At 41.4% G+C, this 18,562-nt stretch overlaps 1 protein-coding gene across 1 annotated transcript; it reads right to left on the bottom strand.

Moving 5' to 3' along the window:
* Positions 1–1,540: 1,540 nt before the first annotated feature.
* On the bottom strand, positions 1,541–11,690 carry drd4-rs (dopamine receptor D4 related sequence). The gene is made up of 6 exons (XM_037121172.1): positions 11,479–11,690; positions 6,047–6,169; positions 5,692–5,972; positions 5,415–5,527; positions 4,423–5,099; positions 1,541–2,270 (listed from the first exon to the last, which is right to left on the bottom strand). Exons 3-6 carry the CDS (start codon positions 5,941–5,943, stop codon positions 2,068–2,070), a joined length of 1,245 nt encoding a protein of 414 aa, XP_036977067.1. The 5' UTR covers positions 5,944–5,972; positions 6,047–6,169; positions 11,479–11,690; the 3' UTR covers positions 1,541–2,067.
* Between the last annotated feature and the right edge of the window lie 6,872 nt (positions 11,691–18,562).

The following is an 18,562-nucleotide window of genomic DNA, read 5'->3' as shown; positions in this document are numbered from 1 at the left end:
TGAAGATGCCCCTCCACTTTCAAATTGTTTGTTTGCCAGCACTTTGGGTACCCGGCACAAATGATAAATAGCAGTAGTTAAAAGAACATTGCTGTGTAGTTGCAGCATGTTGTTAATGACATACTTGGTCAGGCTCTGTTTGCACTATTTGCACTCTGTATTGACAGAGTAGAACTTTGATTTGGTTTTGCACATAATATTGTTGCGCTTGAAAATAAGAAAGAAATATTTAATTTTATTTATTTCATTTTAACTTTTATAAATTTTAGTTTTACTTTCAATTTGTGGAAGAAGAAGTTTATTAAAAGCTCATGCTTACATCATGCATGTGAAGAGTTATAATAAATCATTTCAAAATGCATGTGCAACATGTCATATATTTTGTCATTGTAGTTTTCTAAAAAATCTTGTCTCGTCTCGTTCTCGTGAACCCAATATCGTGTCTCGTCTTGTCTCGTGAGCTGAGTGTATCGTCACAGCCCTATTTTTTAGGTTACTTTTTTTCAAAAAATAATTATTTAATTGTCTCCTGTGTGCATCTCCTTCCTTTGTCATGGCTGTGTGACCCGGTTTGTGACAGTCTCCTCTGACACAAACAGCTTCATTCAAACTAGCCATGAGTAAATTTAAAAAAACATGAAATTCAGATCTGATATTATAACGGTTAAACTCTATTTCCTGTCAGGTCAAATGATATCAAGGAAACATACGGCTTTAATAGTGAAGGATAGATTCAATGTTGATAACGATTTCATGATCCAACATTATTAAAACATAAAGTTGAGCTAGAGTTTGTTTTTGTGTTTAATTAGACTAGCCTTGTTTTATTATAATATAATACTGAACTCACTGTTACCGTGGTAACCCTGAGTAGTTTCCATGGCTGTTCAAGCAAAGAGAGAGAGGGACGTTGTCCTTCTCCCCCCTCCTCTCTTTCTTCTCCTCACCTCCTCCTCTCTTTTCCTCCTCCTCCTCTTCTCTTCCCTTCTTTCTCCTCTCTGCTAAATTCTTCTTCTCTCTCCTCCTCCTCTTCCTCGTCCTCTCAGCAATGAAGGAGACTAATCGTTAGTTGTGCTGAATCTGCTGCTGATGGAAAGGGGGAGTGTGGGAGGTTGTTGTCATGAAAGAGAGGGGAGTCAGTGACAGGTGGACAGGAGCTCCCCCCACATAGAAACGTGTCATTAGTGTCACCTGCAGGAAGCCGAACATCTGAACGACTGAACAAAAGAAAAGATAAAAGAATGAACAACAAAAATTTGAACAAAAGAAAAATAAAGACTTTAAAAAGGTGAAAAGTGACTGTCGGGTAGATATAGTTTGACCTGATCATCAGTGATCATCCACTGAGGACATGTTAGTCTATATAAAATGTCGGTCTATATACTAATGGGAGGCATCAGTGTGACACTGAGGCTGCTGTAGTAGAAACTCTGTAGGTGAGATGCTTCACACTGAATATGAAATAATATGTGGCACAGAACAGGACAATAAGAGTGTATACAAAAGAAATAAATATCCTTCTACTCTTTAAAAACAAACCTAATTTGTTAATTATCTTTATTATTTCTCAGTTAATGAGCTACATGTCTTCACCTTCACATCACAGCTACAAACCAGATTCACCTCTTTAATATAGTTCATCACAATATTTCTGTTTGGCTTCATGAAACATTCAGTTTTTGTTTTCTGCTTCAATCAAAAAGATCTTCACCAACACTTTCGGTAGAAACAAAATAAGATGAGTCGGCACCTTTAAAAACAACATTAAACACTCAGATATCAAACTACATTTATAATTCTGCTCTTCTTCACTGATTTTATGCATCTAGGCTGTGGGTACTTATAGCTTAAACAATAACTTGCACATGATTAAAACCTTCGAAATGAGAGACAGAGTGTCCTGCTGAGATGTTAATTTAGGCTTTAGTCAGAAACAGTTGGATGGATGAGTCTCTTAAAGAGCATTCAGCTCTGGTAACAAGATGTATGAGACTCAGTTCGACTCAGTTTTAGTATGGTGACATCTGAGACTCTGCAGTTTCAGATCATTGTTAACCAGGTTCAGTTTTATGTCCTACAGCAGAGTAGCTTGTGAAAGACGTTCCTGAACTCTGTGTTGAAGGCAGTATAGATGATTGGGTTGACGGCACTGTTGACATAACCAAGCCATGTTACCACAGAGATAAGGGTAGGGCCGATGTCACATGACTGACACAACACCTTGGTGACGTGGACAGTGAAGAAAGGTGTCCAGCAGGCCAGAAACACACCTAAGGACACAGAGGAGACAGACAAAGTTAGAGGAACAAGGATCATATTTATTTATTTATTTATTATAACAATGGTAATCTTTAATCATGTCATGGATGGTTCTTAACAACTTCTTATCATTTAGGACAAGTCTGAAGTTCTGCATAGTGTTCAGAAAAAACATGAGGACAACCAGGACATGACTTTAGCTACAAAAAAGAAACAAATAAATACAAGAGTGTGTCATCTGCATAAAGATATATATTATAAAACTGCAACCTACTAATCATCTTTATAAACAATTTAAAGAATGGATTTTACTTTGTGTGAACTGTTCCTTTAAAGACACACATGAACAGCTGTAAAAGAGAAGTCTTTCCAACAAGAAAAAGTTCAAAAACATCTAAAGTGTGGGTGGAGCTTCACGCTGACATGTCACTTCTGACTCATCACTGCTGTGTGTAAATCTTCATAAAAATTGACATTTTAAGTCTCTGCAGCAATAATCAGACCTACACTGATTACTGCATTAATCAATTTATTGACAGAAAATGAATCAGTAACTGTTTTCATAATCATGTTCTCATTTGACTTATTCATCAATAACTTATAACATTAGGGTTCCCATTAGCTCAGCTGGTAGAGCGAGCGTCTCATGTACAGAGATTTTGTCCTTGCTGCAGCGGTGCCAGGTTCAAGTCCCGACCTGGGGCCCAGTGTTATAGTTCACTGCCATCAGTGTGTGTGTGTGTGTGTGTGTGTGTGTGTGTGTGTGTGTGTGTGTGTGTGCAGTGGTAAATGAGCCAATTCTCATTCCATCATAGAACATATTTCCTGACTGCCACATCAACACGACAAGCTCAATCATACAGGCAGTTTTGTTTAAATGTGTCTACTCAGCTGCTGCTGAGGCGGTAATTTGGTTTCCATGGAGATGAGCAGTTAGAAACAGCTTCTATTTTTACTGAGAAGATCACAGTTTCTATACGTGTTGGAGTAAAACATGAAAAAAACAGAACAAACTTCCAGTAGAGACAGAAGAAAAACTCATTTCAGGAGAATAAAAGCAGCAGAGTTTGTTTTAAGTGCCAACTCGCCTCCTGGAGAGACTCGGTCACACTAGCCGAGTCCTCACTGCCTTTTCAGTGCAGGGATCCCGCACAAATTTTCTGCATCCTCCTCTAGGAGAAAGTCTCAGATGCTGCGAGGGGTTCAATTTCACTGCGTCGATGGTATGCCCCCAGAGGTAGTATCAGAAGTGGTATCAAAGGTGGTGTCAGAGGTAGAATCAGAGGTGGTGTCAGTGGTAGAATCAGAGGTGGTGTCAGTGGTAGAATCAGAGGTGGTGTCAGTGGTAGAATCAGAGGTGGTGTCAGAGGTAGAATCAGAGGTGGTGTCAGAGGTAGAATCAGAGGTGGTGTCAGTGGTAGAATCAGAGGTGGTGTCAGTGGTAGAATCAGAGGTGGTGTCAGAGGTAGAATCAGAGGTGGTGTCAGAGGTAGAATCAGAGGTGGTGTCAGAGGTAGTATCAGAGGCGGCGCATATCTAGGGCGTGTCGATCTGACAGTCTGATAACTACACAGGTCCTTCACTCAACTAAATAAAGAGAACTGTCCAAACAAAAGTAAGGTAGTAACTGCAACTGTGGAGAAGTGTCTGTCCTCCTGTCTGTCCTACCGACTCTTCTTCACAGTTCTTCCCAAAAAACTGCGACTGTCCTCTGCAAAAAAAAACGAGGACAGCAACTGTCTTGTTGTGGTTACTGTCTTGAAAAAAATCACTGTGGCGGTCGACCTCCCGACCGAGATTTTAGTGAACTTTCCCCCAAAAGACAGCATCCCTCCCCGCTGTCTGAGAGAGTCAGACAGCGTGTAGCAATTATGTAATTATGTATTTTAGGGCTAAAAACGTAACTGTCACTTTCCAGGATGTTTGGTGGGTCAGGATATTAATCACAACAGAGTATAACAGCATCCATATGACTATGAACCGTCAGCAGGTATGTTTAGATTAACAGGAACCCTGGGCTGCTGCAGCAAGCCACTACCAAGTGAGCTACTGTGTCACTCCTATTTTCAGGTTCTTTTCAACTTTATGTGTGTTATTGCTTTTGCTTTTTTGTTAGTGCTCCCAATGGATGTTAATAATTAATAAAACTGATTGAATGCTTACCCACAACGACAGGCAGGACCTTCATGGCTTTGCGTTCTCTGCCGCTGACTCTGCTGCTCTTACTGTTTCTTCTTCCTCTCTTTGTCTTCATCAGGCCGTTCTCTCTGCTGCTGCCTTCCCTCATCTCTGTCGGTTCACCATCTGACACGCTGTCAATCTGCGTCGTCATCGGGTCACTCTCTGCTACCACTGCCATCGCGTTGTGCTGCTCCTCTGTCACTGGGGTTGCAGAGGGTGTCATCGTGGAAATAGTGGATGGTGAGGTGGGGCTGAGACTGGACGCCGTGGCGTATACAACCTTCCCTCGACTCCCCGGGGTCGAGGCTTTCACTCGCTGTAGAGCCAAGCCGAGATGTAAAGAGAGAGCTTGCCGACCAACTCGACCTGCCTGAGATCGACTGCGACCGCTCCATCGCCGAAGGCCTCGAAACATCCAATAATACAAGAAGAGCATGACAGGACAAGGCACGAAGAAGGAGCAGATGGATGAATACACCACAAAGCGGTCGTCCTCCAGTTTGCACACGCTCGGATCACGACCCTGTACCTGGTTCAGACCAAAGATTACTGGACTTGCCACACCCAGAGACAGCACCCAGGTGGCAGTGATGAGAGCCAGCTGACGGACGCTGAACTGGTTCCTGTTGTACTTCAGAGGGACCACCACCGCGATGTACCTGAAACACAAGAGAGACAGTTGAGACAGGTAAATAACTGCACACCAACCAATCAGGTGTATTTCATGTGTGTGGTTTGTGTTTTGGATCATTTCTATTTGAGGATGTTTTTGTTGGTAGTTCGATTTCCTGTCAGAGGAAACTGGATTCAAACTGAGGAAGTTTGTTAAAACCGATTCCTGAGATTCATTAAATTCTCTTTTTTAATCTGTACTGTAATAAAGACAACTGTCACATGATCATGATGGAGAAATATTCTGGTGGCTCTTTCAGGTCAGACTGAAGTTACTTTAAAATGAGGACAGGTGGACTCACCGGTCCACGCTGATGGCACACAGGTTGAGGATGGAGGCGGTACATAGCATCACGTCCATCGTCATCAGAGCATCACAGATGTTGGTGCTCAATGTCCAAATACCTCCCAGAAACTAAACACAACACAAACACAATGAAATGTCCTCACTTTGCAAAGTGTCCTAACTCTGCAGGTCAAATATCATACTGGTCTTCATAAACACTGACCTAAGAGTAGACGTAGAGCGTCCCTACTCTCTGACATGTCCTCACTCTGCTGGTCTAAAGTTTCACTAACCTCAGAGTAGACATAGAGCGGCAGCACCAGCACTGCCAGCAGCAGGTCGGCCACCGCCAGGCTGATGATAAAGTAGTTTGTTGCAGTTTTCAGGGAGCGCTCAGTGAGCACACTCAGACACACCAGGATGTTGCCTAGGATGATGACCAGGATTAAAGGGACACCAAGGACCAAGGCCAGGTAGTTGTAGTCCTTCAGGTGCGTCTCCCCTGGTGGGCTGTCAGGTGTCACATTGTCCATGATGCAGGCCATGAAGACAGCTGCTGGGCTGGATTCAACATCTGGACACAAACAGTTCACTGTCAGACTGTTTTAATACATTCAGACAGTGTATTGTGATGAGTTCAGGTCTCACCTTGTTGTTTCCTGTCCCAGGTGTTGGCTTAGTGCTCTGAGGGTTTCAGTTTCAGCAGTATGACAGCAGACTGAGTCTGAATTCTCCAGATTCTTCTTTTCACTCATCATGATCTGTCTGCAGCTGATTGTCAATAATAGACAGGATATGTAGTTAATCTCAAACACACTCACACACACAGATGATTGGATGAAGGGTTATTGATGATGGTGATGGGTATATTGGATGGAAATACGCAGTAATACAATTTCTGTTAAAGTGTTGTGCTGCATTTGGATGAAACCAGGATTCATTAATTAGTAATTAATTGATTTACAGCAGGTGATTCTCAATGGCTAATAACAACAATGTCTGTTGTGTTGTTTCTAATGAAAACTGATTGTAGATGACCTCCAGACATTCAAACACAGACTGATCTTATGATTTTGTTGATGATTTGTGTTGCTCTTTTATTTTGGTGGTCATATAAGGAAGTGGAGCAGCTTGTATTAAATGTCAGATGTATTGTTAGTGGAGTGGCTCTTCTCAGACTGAAGCAGATCACAGAGCTGCTCTCCAACCACTTCACAGTTACCACAACAACCAGAGACCAGGGCCAAACACAAATACACACACACACACAATACACACACATGTTGGCATGCTACCATTAGCTAAACTAAGATGGTGAACATGGCAAACAGTATACCTGCTACCCATCAGCATCTTAGCATTGTCACTGTGAGCATGTTAGGAGGGTACCTCGTTTTGCCCTTAGAGCAGAATAAAAGGGATTAAAATCTCCACCTATCAAATGGACGACCCTTCAGCACCCTCAGACACCATCAGTTGTTTTCAAAGGCATTTATGTAAACAGATGTGACCAGAAACTTCCGACATGGCGTCTTGTGCAGTGGTGACTGGATGCTCTCAAGTCATCTACAACTTCAGAAAAGTCATCAAATGAACTGCTTCGTCAGCTGGACACTGGTTGTTTTACAGGCTAACATTAGCAACATTAGCTGCTGCCCTGCAGTCTGCCCTGATGTTAGGGGGGGCGCCACCAACTGCAGCAACCTCACTGCTGTACTTCAGCTACGTGACAGGCCTCACATGTCATCAAATGGGGAATACAGCATTAAAATATAATAAAATGCAGGACTGTCATGCAGAAATCAGCAGTAACAGTGTGACCTCAGTGAGCTAACAAGTTAGCAACAGAGACATCAGCCAACTAGTAGTGATTGTTTTCTTATAACCTGCAGTTTGAAGTGAGCCTCCTAAAAACACGAGGTCTGAACGCCTCATCCTGCACCTCTCTCCAACAGGAACCAGAGACACTTCACCTGATTTGTTAAAACAATGATCTCATCCTGTCTTTAGGGGGCAGAATGACTATCTGACTATTCAGATGAAGACCAGGCCCCAAAGGTTCGCCAGTTCTCCGCCTATGGTGATTCACAGAGCGAAGCATCTCCGCCGTACCGCCTTGTATTTCACATAGAAAGCCGGCACTGCAGCTCCTAAAGAGGCGTGACGGTACAACGTCATGTTGATGATGTTGGTGTTTCCCAGGTTTCCCCCTGTCAATCTAAACCCGTAAACAGTTTATAATCATATGGATGCTGTTATAATGTGTTGTGATTGAGATCCTGACCCACCACACATCCTGGAAAGTGACAAAGTTACATTTTTTAATTACATAATCGTCATCAGTAAACCGGACGCTGTCTGACTGACTCAACTTGTGGGGACGGAGGCTGTTTTCCTGGGGAAAGTTCCCTGAAGTCTCGGTTCATCACAAACACTCTGTGAGTTAAAGTTTTTTGCTGGTGACAGACACTGTTTTTCGGGCAGTAATGTGACGAAGAGTCAGTAGGACAGGCGGGAGGACAAACAGGAGGACAGACAGGAGGACAGACAGGAGGACACACAGGAGGATGGATGCTCCTCCACGTACAGCTGTGGTATTTTTTTTCCTCATATAAGATGCCAAAGACAGTTACAGTTACTACGTTACTGTTGTTTGGTCATGTAATGTTGCTTTGTGGGACATTTTTCTGTATTTAGTTGAGTGAAGGACCTGTGTAGTTATCAGACTATCAGATCGACCTCCGGCCTATCCATTCACACTGTTTCGGTTCACCAATAATGTGGCCCTGATACTAACTCCAGAGACGGATCAGCACCGGAGCAAAATTTCACACAGAGGAGGGTGCGGAGAATTGCCGCAGGATCCCCGCATGCAAATGGCAATGTGAATGGCGCTACTGAGGACATAAACAGAGAAGAGGCAAAATGATTGCGACAATCAGCCTTTCACCTCCTGCTGCTTCACAGCTTCAACTCATTTGATTGTCATCAGTTCATCAGACAGCAGCACCCTGCTCGTCTTCACACAGGGAGGCTTTTCACACAAAGATGGAAATGAAACACAAAAGAAGAGATAGAGGGATGGATGGTGCCGATGGTGTTGATGGATGATGACAAGACTTCTGATTGATTTCAGCAGGATGTCTAATGAGGTTATCTGTGATCATCACACTGATGTTTGGTGACAGAAAGCTTCAGTTTCTCACTAAAACCATCTCCAGATACTTCATGTGTGTAAAGGTGGAGATGAACATCAGCTAGAGCTCAATGACTCAGTGAACAACATGATTCATGTTACTGGGGTGTTCAGCAACACATCAGGTTTTAGATTTGAAATCTGTTTTCATGGTGTGGTGACTCCAGACTTTCTCTACACATTCTCCTCTTTTATTTTCTTTGTATTTTGTGCAGAAGTCTTAATTGACTTTCTTTGTTTATAAGATAAACTGTTTGTCCTCTTGTAGTGTTCAGGTTCCACAGTTTTAAAGGTCTGCTGCTGATGGAGCTGCTGATTGTGGCCAACCCCTCCCATCGTGGTCACAGACTTTTTGTCACTCTCCCCTCTGGCAGGAGGCTGCGATCCATCAGGACCAAAACCTCCCGCCACATGAACAGTTTCTTCCCTTCTGCAGTTGGGATCCTTAACATGTCCCAGGACCTCCACTCTGTTTATATTGTATAATGGTCACTGTTTGTTTGTTGTCTTCATTGTATGCACCTTATTCATCAAGACAAATTCCTTGTTGGTGTAAAATCCTTCTTGGTAATAAATCTGTTTCTGCTGGAGAACATTCAAACAGGTGCTGCAGCTCTTATCGTGATGATGATGATAATGAAGATGACACACACCAACATGTGTGTGACAAGGTGTTGCACGCACAGTGAGTGTTACCTTGCAAGCAGCTGGTGTGTTAACAGCTCCCTCACCTCCACCTTTAAACCAACACTGACTGTTTAATGACACCTGCTATGATTGGATGGGTTACAGCCAATCACAGGACAGACAGATATTTATATGTACCCTGTGTTTCAGTCCCCGTAGCGCCTTACTATTTAGAGTGCCAGAGAAAGACTGACTGTGTCCCAATAGTATAATAACCAACTACAACAATTTTGCAGTATGAAGCTTTTCTGGCTATTCTGACCCACAATTCTATGCACAGCAGGAGACACATGACTTATGTCTCGGTGTGGCGCAATAATGTGAGCAAAGCCGAGAACGGACAAACCTCTGACAGAACGACAGCTGCTGCAGTGATATCATTTGTGAGGGCAGCTGTATTCGTATGAACAGCAAAAAGAAAAGTCTGTGATTTACAATGCACCCATAGACTGAGTCCTAAAACACACAAATCAGTTAGCATGTTAGCATGTTAGCACTTCCTATTCCCTCGTCTCAAAGTCTGTGAGTTTGTTGAATACATTTTCATTTAACTGTGTAACATAAGGTGTGTGGTTACTGTAGTAGCAACATGTATCATTTGCATTTAAGCACACATATTGTTGTCACCTTGCACCATTTTATTTCACATATTGACTCATGACCTTATGGTTTATTACAACTTTTAGCACTGTGAATCATTTCCTGGCTTACCTATAAAGTGTTGGACTTACTTTTATACAGTGACCTCGCTGATTTTTGTGAAAGTATTCGTACACAGTAGCAGTCTGCACTCCCTGGATGTTTGTCGGTGTTGTGGATATATCCACGGTGATTCTCTAGCTGGACACTGTTCTCAGTGAGTGAGCTATGAACTGGTCAGTCTCTGCGGGGGTTTGCTTGGTGGATGAGGTCTTTCAGCTGAAATTGGTTAACTCTATTTGTGATTTGCTTTTACCAATTTATTAAATCACACAGAGATAACTTTGTGTGATCTATTATTTGTTCACTTCTAAATAATAATTTCCACCACAGTTACCACGGGCTGAACATATTTACAAGTTTTGTTCTCCAACATAAATCCATCATTAAATGCCCCACAGTTTAATTATTGCTTGGTTGCTAACAAGTGTCTGAATGAGGCTACAGAGGTTGTCGGGGACATTAAACATCCTCACAGCAACATGGAGACTCATCTACTCACTAGTCCGTCTTTACAGGCCACTTTAGTTCCACACTGTTCTAACTCTGACTTTACAACTTGTACATTGATCAGTTTATAGAAAACCTGGATAGTAATTGTGCAGTAAGAATGATCATATAACTACATTTATAACTACATTGTTGATATTTGTACATTATGTATATATGATTATAGTTCTATTTCTGCTCTCCTCTTCTCCTCTCACCTTTTTATTGTATTGTGTATGTTTTATAAAGAATGCTTGACCGTTCAGGAGAGATGAAGAGGACTCAGAGACACCAATGTCTTATGTTGAGATAGTTAATAAAACAAGATCATGAAGGAGCAACATAACATCACATCCGTCTGCACAGTGTTGCCATGATAATGGCCCCTAACCCTCACCAGTCCTCCCAAGTGTCCAAATGATATCTCAGCTTCAGGAGGCAGTACTTCCATACATGGTTATCTGTTTAACAACATAGCAGTCTCTCCCCCATAGCAGAGGACTCAGAGGTAAAATCGGTCAGACACTTAGTGTGTCAGCACAGATAGATCCAAGGCCTCCTTACGAGGTTTACACAACCAGTTAGCTTAGCTGTGGCGCAGTTTGTCAGATATCTGTTCTGTAGACATATCTACAATAGCTTTGAGTATCTAGGTTGCAGAGACAAGACTCTAACCTCTGTACAAGCTAGGTATGACCTGCTATAGTAAGGAGACAAAATGACCTGGGAGAATCATACAATTTCCCAGCAGGTAGATGAGTGTGAGTCATGTTGTGTAGGTGGGGCCTCTGTTAAGAGCTGCAGGTGTTCAGCAGTTGGACAGATTTAGCATGAGGTCATCAGGTCACGTGAGGGAGAACGAGCTCAGAGAGATAGAGATTGTAATTTAAAATCCATTAATTAATAATAATTAATCAGCACATCTGCTAGTCCATAAACTATAAACAGCTGTGCAGGGCCAGATTTTCACGATAAAAGCAAAAACAGCAGAAAACTGAGAAAGACTCACTGATCAGAGAACGTCTTTTAGTCAGACCGCCCGTCTTCTTCTTCTTCTTCTTCTTCTTCTTCTTCTTCTTCTTCTTCTTCACGTGTCTCAACTTATTGATCCAAAATCACTGATTTACAAATATTCTCCATCTTCACAGCTCCTCCTCTCACTCTTCTTCTGCTGTTTATCATCTCCTCTCATCTCCTCCTCGTTGTCTCAGAACAGACTGAAACTTTTTCTTCTCATCTATAAAAAGATTCAACAAACATCATCATCACCTCTCTTTCTGTGATTGGCTGATACACAGTAGTGAAAAAGAGACCCTCCTCTCTCTGTCTCTCTCTCTCTCCACCTCTCTCTCTCCCCCTCTCTGTCTCTTTGTTCTCTCCCCCTCTTCTTCTGTGGTGTTTTTCTTCCTGTTAGATTTAGCCACTCTAAATATGTATTGATACAGATATGGTCAGCTGATGAGCATCAGCTGGATGTAGATAATTAGACTTAATAATCAACAATAAGAGTAGATAGAGTGTGTGTGTGTGTGTGTGTGTGTGTGTGTGTGTGTGTGTGTGTGTGTGTGTGTGTGTGTGTGTGTGTGGTCACAGTGATGTCAAATGTTAAAGGTCGCGCAGGCATAAATTTCTTTGTTTTTCTCTCTCGTTACAGGCAGGTGGAGCAGCTCACCTGTGGAAACAGGTGGAGGGAAGCTCGGAGTTGATTCTGGTCTCTCTTTGGATGACGTGGTTCTGGTGGACTGCTTGGTCTGAGATCGTCAAAATAAACCAGTTCAGTCTGCAGCATGATGCAGTCTGGATCAGAGTCTGAGGTCGTGGTTGATTGACCCCTCCAGGTTTAAGGTGAGTTCTCAGTGTTCATGAGATGGAGCTGGGATGGACAGTGGAGTTGATGTCAGCAGTGTCTATGCTTCACCTTCTTCTCAGCTCTCCACAGAAAGTGTGGAGGACAGGAAGTGGACTTAAAGTCCACAAAGTCTGACTGACGTTGATCTGTGTGCAGTGCATGCTGGGAAATCATCTGTAAATTATCATCATATCACTGTGATATGAAGTAGGTGACACACTTTGAAAGAGAGCTGTACTGGTCTCCTGTCGGAGTTTCACTCTCACATGACTGACAGCTTTAACCCTGTGGCCTTTAATTCTGATTCTGCTTTAAAGGGATGAAGACGATGAGGAGGAGGAGGAGGAGGACATTATCTCCACTTCACACTCCTCCTCACCTTCATCTGTCACCTCTTTCTTTTTCTCTCTGTTTCCACGGTGATTCATCACGTGAACTCTCTAACTGATCTGTGTCTCTTCTCTGCAGCTTCTATCATTCAGCGTGTGTTGTTGTTTACTGTTGTCTGGCTGGAACCAGCTGGTTTCATTTCCTGATGAAACCACAAGTCAGCTTTTCAAAAATTAAAGCACCCTAATTACCACCGCCAAGGAGGAGATGTTTTCTCATGTGTCTCATGTACGTCTGGTCAGTTGGTTGGCTGGTTGGTGTGTGTGCTGGTTGGTCAGTCAGTTGGTTGGTTGGGCTAGGATTGACTGAATTAAAGGGGACTGTTGGGATTTGGTGGAGGTATGAACTTTACTGAGTGCCATACTAGTTGTTAATTTAATACTGACAACTGTTGATGATGATCATCATCATCAAGTAGTAAGTTTTTTTAATTTTCTTTATTTTGTAATCATAGTATTTCTGTGGACCGGAACTTGTTTGAGTGATTTTTATGTATTTCATCTGTAGTTGATCTTAATGTTTATTCTATAACACCTCCTCTTATCCATGCTCAGATCGGCTGAGCTTCATTATGAACTGAGAGTCTCAACACTTCACATTTCAATGAGCTGTTGTCATTAGCATTTGTAAGAGGAAGCAGCAGAACATTTCTTTTATCCTCGTTCATGATGAACATATGTCTGGTTTATTATTCATCCACATCTGCATACAGATGATTTAAAGCACTTTAAACTCTGTCTGCAATAATCTGCTGAGGAAATATGAAAACACTGTTTTACTCACATCTCAATCATACAATCTATAATTACACACACACACACACACACACACACACACACACACACACACACACACACACACACACACACACACACACACACACACCCAAATAATACGATCCAATTTATATTTGATCACCTCAGGACACCACTCATAGCAAATTTACTAAATTGGTCTCATAAAAAGGTACAAAACTGTTTATAATTCTGATTATTATTATCATTATTCTGGTTATTATTATTATTATTATTATTATTATTATTATTAACTTAAGAACTACAACCAAATGTACCATAACAGCTGTAATGGTTGAAGGTTTTTGGAGTTGTTGACAGTGTAGAGGTCGGCAGCATTCACTCTTGTATAATATTAAATAGACAGCAAGAAGGTTCAAAAGTATTTATTCAACACAAAGATGAAAACACACAATCTAACTAACAGGTACTACATACAGGTGTGTGTGTGTGTGTGTGTGTGTGTGTGTGTGTGTGTGTGTGTGTGTGTGTGTGTGTGTGTGTGTGTGTGTGATGCCAGGTTATAGAGGTTGGTTAGTTGCATGCAGAGACCCTAAGTCTGTGTGAAGCATCATTCGATTAACATCAAAAACACATAAATTGAACACATCAACAAGAGTTTAAAGTCCTATGCTTTGCCGTGCTATGTTTTTCAAACTAAGCCCAGTTCAACATTACCAGTCTTTGAAGAAAAGGTGCTGGTCGTTGCAGGAGAAGGTTGGGATTCCAATGTAGAATGCTGTTCTTGCTGTGCAAGGTCTGATGAAAGTCAGCAGAGAAGGAAACTGGTCACTCCTTTCTTTTGCAAGATAGCAGCTTGGTGATAACCTGCTTGGTGTTACTCAGATTATGAAGTTTGCTGGTAAACTTGGCGTCACAGCTGCTGGTGCTAACTAATCTGGAATACTGGCAGGACCTCGTGTCGCTGCAGTGAGGAGAAGGTTTTTGGGCCGCTACAAATGCAGCTTGCAGTTCTCAGCAGCTGAAGATAGGAAGTTGTAGGAGTACCAGGTGTAGAGTGAGACAGAGAGAACAAGGAAGGTGCAGGAGTTTTGACCATCTGGTCAGCGGGAGGTCGGTCACTCTGACCAACAGTAGTTCAAAGCTGAATTTTGCACCTAGGTGTGAAAATGGGGAATTCTGGGACACTGAGCTCAGTTCAAAGTCCATTTTGAAATCCACAATGAACAACTTCATCTGTGGGTCCCAGCAACATCATTGATCACTTACTGATTTCTTAAGTCGAGCCAGTGTTCATCCTCTTAATTACCATCTCTATCATCGCCACAACCAGCTGCTCCTCCCCTGTCTGCCATTTTTGATGGCTCCTTTAGAGATAATGGTCCAATCAGCTGCAGGCAGAGACGCCTCAGCTGTGAGTCCCAAACCTGTCAGACGACACTAAGATAAGATATTCCTTTATTGAACCCTCTCGGGAGAAGTTTGCAGATAAACAGTGTGAAGTGATTTTAATGTTCACATCAGAATCAGGATTCTTAATGTTTCAATCTATGGCCTGAAATCAATGAACCAAAATCAAACAAAGTACTAATCAGGTCAAACTTCAGCAAAGTGAAATAGCATTTAGATCATTTCTGTATATCAATCAGATTAAAATCTGATCGATCAGATCAATTATATATGAATTGATCAGAAACATGTTTCTTCCTGCTTCCTGTTAAAGTTTTTAAAGTTTTAAAGACCTGAAACAAAATCAGACAAATGATCTGAAGTTCTGAACTGCTTCAAGTTTAAAACAACTCAAAACTTAAAACCTATAAACAAAACAACAGAATAAATGCTAGTTCAGCTGTTTCATGCTGTTTTATTGATAAAAAGGCTGAACACAACCAAAATATAAATCACCCAATAAAGATTTTATATTTCCAACATCATCAGAATCTGAAAGCAACAAATCTTTTGTTCCTGTGGCTCCACCTGCAGGACAAAACTCACACTGCAGCTGTTAATGACTGATTTATATAATTCTAATTCAATTCAAGATATCTTTGCTGTTTGTTTGATTCTTATTTTAAACACAACTCAACATTTCATAGAATCATGAATTAAATCATGAATCAAATAATAATAATCATAATAATTCAAACACTGTGATATTTGGACAAACAGCACAAACTTTATGCATCAGAGAAGATGTCATTTGACAGATAATCAGTAATCTGTCACTGACAGGTCAACAGGTCCACAATAAACTGTAAACTACAAACCACATAAACTAATGAAAATAACCTAAAAATCTGATGACTCTGGGTTTGTTCTTCTTCACTGATTGGTTGCTGATGAAACATCTGTCTCTGATTGGTTGTCAGTGGTGGGCCTGTCCTCTGACATCACTTCCCGTGCCCAAAAGGATCAGAAGACGATCGTCCGGCTAGTTCGTCTCCTCCAGACTGAAGATCGTGACCCAAATTCATCAGAGCACAAATACTGAGCTGACAGGGGGGAACTGGAGCAGCAGGAGCAGCGTATTCTACTGACCTGTTGATCAACACATCATTAAATCAATACAAATTCATCTGAATTCTGAACATCAGAAATCTATCTAAGTTTTGTGTTTCTATTGAGTTACTGACCCTGTTGATCGACTGTGTGACGACAGAACATCGGTCCTGCGGCGCAAACATTTAATCAACATCTGAACAATATCTGAACTTAATGTTATCTGAACAGTGTGTAAACTCTATGAGATTGTTGTCTGAGTGTTGGTGATTGATTATTGCCGTTTTGACGACTCACTGACCTGTTTGTGGAGGCTTTGTCAGTCATGTTGAGCTGCTGCAGATTCTTCTCTGACCTGCTGACACATAAATATTACATATGATTTGAGTCAGATCTTCTCAGCACAGCTGCAGTCCTCTGTAACCTCTGACCTTTGACCTCATGTGTCTGACCTCAGAGGTCTTTGAATGGGATCGTTTCATTCAGTATTTCATTCATATTTGGACGAACTGAGTCGACTGCATTCGGTTCCTGTTCATGATGTTTATTCATGTTTTAGCTAATAGATTTAATCAATAACAAGAGTCAGTTTAATCAATGATCCTATTGACACATTTAAACAGACAGGCTGCTGCCATATTTGGTTTCATAGACTGCAAGGCTTCACATCGTCCATTCTCTGACTGTTAGCTGAGGCTTGTGGGAAATGTAGTTTTGAAACAGAGACAGCAGCAGGTAGAAACATCTGACACGTCACTTTTAACACTCAAAACAAACACATCACTGTGGTTGCTGATTATTGGCTGCAGATTGATCACCGTCAGTAACAGTCTGTGAAGCTCTCTGACGTTTCTGACTATAATGCATCCTGGGAGTTGTAGTTACATTTTTACATCTGCAGATTAGATTATTAGAGTTTTGATATTTTCTGCAGAGACTGCAGTCTGCTGCAGGTGTGGTGATGATGATGGTGATGATGATGATGATGGTGACGGCCTCTTCTCATTTCTTTCCAATGCCAAACGGGTCAGTGGTGTCTCTGCCTGCCTTCTCATCTCCACCCTGCAGGGAGGAGCCCAGGTTCGCCGTCAGACAGGTGGAGAGGACGCAGTCTCTGACAGCCCTGCTGAGAGAGACACCACAGGTGAGACAGGTTAAGATCAAGATGACAGATGAGAGAGTTGGAGAGGGTTTGCATAGTTTATAAAGTGTGTACAGGTGTATAAAGGGTGTACAGGTGTATATCTACAGTTAAGCTCATATTCTCGTGATCCTCATCATCATCCTCATCATGGTGTTCGGAACTACAGCTCCCATAATGCCTTTGCAGATGTAAACAGGATGTGTAATGTTGCGACTTGAGCAACAACCTGAGCCTGTTTTCTTTTTAAAAAAATAAAGTATTTGTTAAACATTAAGACTCTGTTATGGTTAGGGTTGAACTGGTCTGAACTGTCTTTTTCTCTGAAGTGGATTTATGGACGTGTCAGTCATGATGATCAAGATAAGTTCATGAGGAATTGATCATGAAGATGACTCGAGGTTCTTTGGCTTCACAGCTGTTTCCCTCAATCGATCAGATCATTTCACAGAGGTCAAAGGTCAAAGTTCAGAGGTCAAAGATTCCTGCCGTGATATTTACTCCAGAGAGGGTTCCCTGAAACACAGAGAAAAAGAGGAAGGCCTGTTTCTTAAGATATTTACCTGTATGGATAACGTGTGTACAGGTGTATAAAGTGTGTGCAGGTGTAGAAAGTGCTTTCAGGTGCACAAAGTGTGTACAGGTGTATAAAGTGTGTACAGGTGTATGAACTACTCATGAGGAGTAAATTCTTACAGTTTGTTAGGGTTCCTCTGAGGAAGAAGAAATCTGGAAAAAAAAAACAGAGACAATTTCAAACTTGATTTCAAACCTCAAACCTGATTTAAAAATCACAGATGAGTTTACTCACAGGTACGTGCTTGCAGCTTCTGTCCCGTTTGTCAGCGTCCCGTTTGTCAGCGTTCCGTTCAATGTGTTGTCTCTGAGGAAGAAACGTTAATATAACTATTTTTCAAAATCGAGCATTTTTCTAATGGAGTTTGGTTCATAATATCTGATAACAAGATACCAGTGGACAGGTTGTCAAATTTGGACATAAACAATATTTCAGATGTGTGTAATGAGTCAGTGGATATATTCACTGGGTGTGTGTGTGTGTGTGTGTGTGTGTGTGTGTGTGTGTGTGTGTGTGTGTGTGTGTGTGTGTGTGTGTGTGTGTGTGTGTGTGTGTGAACTGACCATGCAGACCAATCACAGAAGATTAAAGATTAAAATCAGTTTAAATTAAGAAAAAATGACAATTGGTGATTATTTATTAAATGTGTGTCATAATTAAAACAATCAGTTTTGTAAATGTCTGAATTATTTACAATCTTCACTATCAGCTCTTAAAATGAAAACTTTTGTTTTCACAGCTGAGTCATAAATCATAAATCTGATGATGATATTCAGAACTTCTAATTACAAATTCATTCTTTAACTTTAATGAAATCAATAAATCTCATCACAATATTTTAATCTGAATCAGATGAATCAGAAATAATCTTCACAGTTTCAG

Source organism: Acanthopagrus latus, chromosome 14 (genome assembly GCF_904848185.1).
Source record: "Acanthopagrus latus isolate v.2019 chromosome 14, fAcaLat1.1, whole genome shotgun sequence".
In the NCBI taxonomy this organism is placed as follows: domain Eukaryota; kingdom Metazoa; phylum Chordata; class Actinopteri; order Spariformes; family Sparidae; genus Acanthopagrus; species Acanthopagrus latus.
Note: the sequence above shows the minus strand (reverse complement) of the source record. Positions and strands in the feature narration are given on the sequence as shown.